The sequence below is a fragment of the Anastrepha ludens genome, chromosome 3 (genome assembly GCF_028408465.1).
Source record: "Anastrepha ludens isolate Willacy chromosome 3, idAnaLude1.1, whole genome shotgun sequence".
Lineage (NCBI taxonomy): Eukaryota > Metazoa > Arthropoda > Insecta > Diptera > Tephritidae > Anastrepha > Anastrepha ludens.
In genome coordinates, this window is record NC_071499.1 from 20554184 (window position 1) to 20561381 (window position 7198).

At 36.5% G+C, this 7198-nt stretch overlaps 1 protein-coding gene across 1 annotated transcript; it reads left to right on the forward strand.

The window, feature by feature from the left end:
• The first annotated feature begins 2517 nt into the window (after positions 1-2517).
• Positions 2518-5796, forward strand: LOC128857116 (regucalcin-like). The gene is made up of 4 exons (XM_054092692.1): positions 2518-2650; positions 4616-5201; positions 5279-5417; positions 5477-5796. The coding sequence occupies exons 1-4, from the start codon at positions 2570-2572 to the stop codon at positions 5667-5669; spliced, it is 999 nt and encodes a 332-aa protein (XP_053948667.1). The 5' UTR covers positions 2518-2569; the 3' UTR covers positions 5670-5796.
• Positions 5797-7198: the final 1402 nt, after the last annotated feature.

Genomic DNA, 7198 nt, shown 5'->3' on the forward strand with positions numbered 1-7198 from the left:
TCTTGATCGGCAAAGGATTTATTTGAGATGTTTTTTCTTGGTTGAAATACACTCGAACGTTTATTATTGCCTACTGAGGGACGACCGCTGTTGGAAAACTTCTTTTCTATAATTTCCATGTTTGATGTCCGAAGCGGAAATCGAAACGAAAATCCGTTGTCAATATGCCGCACAAAAAAACAAACAAAACACTATTCTATGCACTAAATTTGTTTAGAGTTGGTTGGTTAGTAATAGTAAAATTGAGTTTTTTGCTAGAAGCTCTGATATCGTCCGTTGTCACGACTCACTACAGTTATCTCTAAACCACTTGAGTGCTTTTGGATAAATTTACTTGTGTTAGATAGCACTACTTGGAAATTTGCTTCAGATTATGAATTAATAAGTCTGCTAATATCTGATGTCTGTTGTACGCCAAGACTGAAGGCATTCAGAAATCGTGAAAAAAAGTTATGAGATAATTAGGGGAACTTTCTACCATTTCTAACAGGCAAACATAGAAACAGAATCAATAACTGCAAAACATTTCAAACGATATTCCCACAACAACTCGCGCAAATGTTGCTCATAAAAATCCAAACTCTTTCACTACAAATAAAGGTCACTTATTAAACTATCAACTCAAGGAAGAAGAAGAACTCATAAAGCGAAAAAATAATATTTATACTACTGGAACAGCTACATATATCCATGCCTCCGAGCTTGAGGATGAGGATTTAATCGAAAAAAGGGTTGGTCGTCGATCGGAGCTTTTTTGCAGAGAAATTATCTAACCTCAATTATTAACAAGAATAATAAACTGTTATTTGTATGTATGTATTTTTAGTTATTGTTGTTGTTGTTGATGATCTGAATAGAATATCTAGTCTCACTAAATTAGTCATCAGGAGATCATTAATATATCCAACTCTTTGTCTTCCCTGGTAAGTGAGCTTCTTGAGTTGAAATCGAAGATATACCACCTTTTTGCTCTTTACGAATAGGCAGTGGCGTTGAAAAATAATGTGCAAGTACACGAAATCCTTCATTAAGTTGGTCTCCTTGGGTGATATGAACGAACACCGTCGCAATGGCAGTTAGAAATCTAACAAAGCTCTCGATCGCGCTACTGAAAAAGTTCTTATTAGGAAGAAAGTTTTTCAATCTATTTTTGAAGTAAAATTAGAACTAAATTTAGAGTAAGGGAATTATTGTAAATATACCACAGCTAATTAATAGAATTCTTAAATTCCCAATATTCGCCGATCATCTAATAAAAGAAGTGCCGAGTGGGTTGAGTGTAGTGCGCATAAGAATATTTTGCCGGCAATTTGCGTATAAAAAGATCTCTTCAGCCCATTGATGTTCAGTTTGCTTTTCAGTGCGTCTTCCGTTGTTTAATCATTTTTGTGATCCTCAAAAAGTCCTAAATAAGTGCAAAGGTACGAATACGAACTTCAAAATTTAGAAGTTTTTTGGTGCAAAGTGTTTGGCGTTTTGAACGATTAACAAGAATTTAAGTGAAATAACTGGCATTGAATGAGAATAGGAAACTATTTCTTATTGTTAGTTTATTGACTGGTTTCCATTTGCATTAAAAAGCGTTAATTTTATCCAAGCATAAGTGCGTGAAGTGACTAAATCTCTCTCAACTCCACAGATTTATATTCGCATAAACTTCGCATAATACCAGTGCCATTTCTAGGCGTACTGACGCAAAGTTTAAGAGTTACTCAGTAGAGAACTGTTTGTATAATCGATTTGTTTTTTTTTGTCATTTGAAAGGCATTGCAATTAGCATTTTGAGAATTTATGCCCTCAGAAATGAATGCAATTTGTAAATTCCTCTCTTGCTCTCGAAATGCTGTCCGCTTAGTTTGTATTTGGAAAGGCGTTGCGGCAGCTTCACTAGTTATGCCTCCTCTACGCGCAATGCTTTTAATTGATTACCTTTACATGGTGATTTTAAGATACAAAGTGATAATTTGCAGCCACTACAGAACTTTAGAGTTCGTGTAACTAGTCAGGTATTGGATAGTTTGTTAATTAATCGTGCATAGAGGGAAGATAATATGTAAGTTGGTCAGGGTCAGGTGGAGGTCACTACAGCGACAGAAAATCTAAGCTGATTTGACAATTTTTTCCATAGAGGAACATGAAATGAATTAAAATTTTGAAAGCATCTCTTTATTTACTTGCCCTAAGCTGCATAGTTTTTTTACATATTTTTTTCTCAATGTACTAGCTGTGCTTCATATCCGTATGTATGTATGAATAAACACTCGCGCAATCGGATGTTGCTCTCAAACTAGCCAACAGATCGTGCAAAAACATTAAAATAACTAAACATTTTTTACTCATTCAACTCTTTGTATGCACCTTTCGATTTAGTTTTGTAGTATTTCTGCGGCCAGCTGACTTCGGTGATCGCCAATAACTTAAAATACAAACTTATAAAGCGCCACTGCAGTCACATTCAAGGCCTCAGTAGTGTCTTGTAACGCCGCGTTGTGTTGTACCTCATTCGGTTTGTTCTTCGCGAAGGCGGAATTTAGTGCCTGCATACATTTTCTACTAATAAATTAAAGCAATGAATCTGTTAAGTTTAATAATAATTTCACTTATTTTGTGCTCAAACGCTAAAGAGGCGGAAATTGACGAGGAAGCAACGGTAAATAAGCTGCGGGAAATAAAAGGAAACCATTTAGTGGTGTTTGGGGAGTAAACGATAAATATTCATTAGGTTGTGAAACGGAACTAAGTGATTTTTTTATGATTCGATTTTGTCATACTTTGAAATGCGTTTTTTATTGCGCAAACTATATTTTTTGAGGCACAAAGACCCCACCTGGGCATGAAGTTTCAAGGCAAATTCTTTTATATTGTGAAAAGGTGCAGCATTGGGCATAAACTTAGGGCCAATTTAGTTTAAAGTGTTGACATTTCTATAAAATTCAGAAAAAGTCTAAAAATATTAACTCATGGTTTTTTTTGAAACTAATGCTTTTAAATATTATATTCATGTATTGTATAAAAAATGTTAGAAAACAATTTTCAACACACACATACAGTGACTCGCGGCTTATTTAATACAGTATCTGTTTTAAGTTAAATTATCATAATTTACAAATTAAAACACAATAATTAAAAAATGTGATTGTCTGCTTGTGGTAAAATATACAGTGAGCGTCACGGAAAAACGCACACCTACATATTTTTTACAATATTTGTTTTTTTTTTACTTTTATGTTTATTTAATGTGCAAATATTGTTAAAACACTCTAAATTGTTTAAAAAATTTAATGAACAATTTAATAAAAAATAATTTAAAAATGTTTAAAAGAATGGACTATAATAAATTCGAAAAAGTTTGCAAAATTTTAATCGGAATTTCCCGAATAATAAAAATATAATTCATAACCTAACAAACAATATTTTTTTGCAAAATTTACAATGCAGCGAAAAGATTTCAACAATTGTTATAAGTGGCCAGTGCTTACAATTTAAAAGTTATGCCTTGTGAATTTTTTTCATAAAAATGATCTGTAAAAAAGCTCAAAACCTCCAAATAGGTGCTGTTAGTTACTTCAAACTGCCACTCGATTATTTAATACTAAAATTGAATAAGCTAAAAATCGCATGACCCGTTAGATTCTAAACAAACTTAATTAGATTTTTGAAATATTTTAAATTTGTATGAAATTTTTTTTCAATTTTTGTGACTTTAGTTAAAGAGTTTGGAGCTTTAATTTTAAATTTTTTTAGCATATTTTAGACTATATTTTTTAATGCCAAATTAACAGGAAACAAATGCAAACTTTCAAAATAACTGTGTGAACTCCGAATTTTCCATACCGGCCTTCAAACTATCGCCGCCATGTTTCCGTAGCTTTATTTAGTTCCGATTTATAGTTTCGCCGAACGTAGAAGAAAAATCAAATTTTTCAGGGAATGCATCGATCGTCAAATGCGTTCAAATGCTTTTAAAATCGTATTAGATGCCCTTCTGATCTCATCTTTCACCCAATTCTGACTGACAAACCTTTTAGTAGGTAGCTTGGTGGAAGATATCGCGCCATGGCGGAAATGCACTACGAGGTTTGCCAAAGGTCGCCGAGGCGTAGTTGCTATTAAGTAGAAGAAATATTTTTGTCATTTACTATTTCATTTCTATGGTCCCACTCATTTATATGGTCACACACTTGGACGCCTTTACTGACCTTTCATTAATTGTAAACACAACTTAAACTTTTTTCTTCGAAAAGGCAAAAAAAAAATGTGTTGTTGATTTTACAAATATTTTATTGTACTTAAACCAGCTGCTTGAAAAGGTTAAAAGGCTGATAACCCTCGTAAATTTATTGTAAGCCTTGCAAAATATTTATCAAATTGCAGCTGTGAGACAATAACACTGAAATATTTTTTTGCTTTAATGGAAAAATACAAGGCAGTCACTTCTTTAGGTTTATTTTATAAAAGTATAACCCAAAATAATTCAAATATGCACAATAAATTCAAATAGATTGGGCTTGGATGCAAACACCCATTAAAGTAAAAAATTCCCTACAATTCCTACGAATTTCATTCAGCTTCAAATCACATAGCCTCTACTCATCATTTACTTTTCTTCACCCAGATGTCGTTCAAAATCGCGCCATTGCCCAACTCTTACGCCCACCTCGGTGAAGGTCCTCACTGGGACGTCGAGTCTCAGAGTCTCTACTACGTCGATATCGAAGCTGGCAAAATATTGCGCTACGACTACCAGGAGAATAAAGTGTACGGCAGCAAAGTCGAGGGTGTAGATTTAGCCGCTTTCATTGTGCCCGTCGCGAGTCAGAATGACAAGTTTGTCGTCGGAGCCGGACGCAGTGTGGTAGTTGTCTCATGGGATGGTGTTTCCGAGACAAGCAAAGTAGATCGCGTGCTCTTTTCAGTGCAACCCGGTGACAAATATGTAAGGAACCGCTTCAACGATGGCAAAGCCGATCCACGTGGCCGCCTCTTTGCCGGCACTATGATTTATGTGGGCGATGAGTTCAAGGAGCGTTTCGGTGAATTGTACAAATATGAAAAGGGTGGCAAAGTATCGGTGGTGAAGACGGATGTGGGCATTTCCAATGGCTTGGCTTGGAACGAACAGACGAAGAAAATGTACTATATCGACACGGCCGACTACGAGGTGAAGGAGTACGATTATGACTTTGATGCCGGTGTACCAAGTAAGAAAGGCTGATGTAGTGCGAAAAGCAGTAAATGGAAATTACTTATCTGGTTGTGTTTATTTCTTTATTTGTAGGTAACCCAAAAGTTGTTTTCAATTTGCGTAAATCAAACCCGAAGGACAACCTGTTGCCCGATGGCTTGACCATTGACAGCGATGGAAATCTCTATGTGTGCACATTCAACGGACACACCATTTACAAGATCAACCCAAGGCAAGTTTATGCAAATGTTATGTGTGGAGAAATGATTATTTAAATGTTTGTTTCTGCAGCACCGGCAAAGTTCTTCTGGAAATCAAGTTCCCCACCAAGCAAATCACTTCAGCCGCCTGGGGTGGTCCCAATCTCGATATTTTGTATGTGACGACATCGGCTAAATTCGACCAACCTGCACCGGCTGGCACCACTTACAAGATCACTGGCTTAGGTGCGAAGGGTTTGCCTATGGCCAAGGTTACACTTTAATTGTATGCAAATACATATAAACATACCAAAAGGATTGTATGTATGTGTGTGCTAGTGAGCTGTTTATACTAGATTATACTGTTATTCGCTGGTTAAATAATAAATTTTAATGGATTAATACTTCTAAAAGATATAACTGTGGTTTACTAAATGTATAAGTTTTTGTTTTGCAACATCAAATTTTAGCCTTTTGGGAATGCTTCTGAAGCTCCACATACATACACATATACACAGTCTGTGTAATAGAAGCGTGACCGCAGTAACTTGGACACTGATTGGCCAATTCAACAAAGTGCCTTGCATTTACGTAGAGTACTTACTTTTCTATTCAATAAAAGGCATAGCTACCCCCATTACCTCTAACGGCTTCACACTTCACTTTGATTCATACTTTTGATTGATTTCTGGGCGTGTTGTGGAAGTAAGCGGCTTCAAATCAATTGAGTTCTCCTTGATAACTGTTTGAGCATCCATATTTGTTTTCCTTTGAATTTGTGCTTAACTTTTGCCCAAACGTTCAATAGGGTTGGCATCAGGCCACTGTGAAGGTCAATCCAAAATTTCAATCCGATTTTGCTGTTTTCCCTCTACGCACCTTCGACTTCGATGCTTGGGATCGTTGTCCCCTTACAAAGTCCAAGATTAGCTAATTCTTCCAAATATCTTCGCAGCTGATGGCAATGATGCTTTTTGGTACATTTTATTCATTAAAACTACATTCACATTGGCAGTAAACACAAATAAACGACCAAATCCCTTTCCGGAGAAACAGCCCCAAAAATGAACCTCAACTGGTTGCTTCTTTTTTTGGTTTTTTTTTTTTGTCGGAACAGACTACCCAGTACAGCACTCAGACACAATTAAGACCATTGCACTGCACTCGGATTCCCTTTTAATTTTCTTTAAATCTACTCGACCTCCAAAGACATCTGAGTAGATCCTGCGGTGCCAAAGACTTAAGGTGGTCGCTTCTTGAAACATCAGTGACAGAAACCTCAAGCGTAATTCGAATGAAGGCGGGGCAGACGCACAGAAAGTGGTCCACCGTCTCATCCTCCTCTACACATGTTGGGCAGAGTGCACTGTCTGAGATGTCCACCTTGCCCATGTGCTTTGCCCATAGAAAGTGGCCCGTCATCAGTCCAACCAGCCGCCTAAAGTCCGGCGGATGCTTAACAGTTCGTGGAAATTGTCAATTAGCGGCAGTACACCAGGACCGACGTATGCAACTTTTTGTTCAGGAAGAAGATTCATCTGTGAATAATACAATACGTTTGTTCAATTTCGGTCCGAATTTGCCTTATCCCATGCAAGTCTTTTTTCAATTTGGGATACTGAGAGCAACGCGTTTTTCAATGTGCTCCGAAATTTGAGGTCTTCTGCGCGTAAGCGCCCTCGTTTCGTATCTTTTTATACTACATTAACAAAACTTTTCCTTAAAACTGAATCAGCGTCGCGCAAGAATAAGTTCAGTTTCGTCGTCACAAACAAATCAATGATCTTCTGTTCTTGCTTTGGTGAGGTATTTC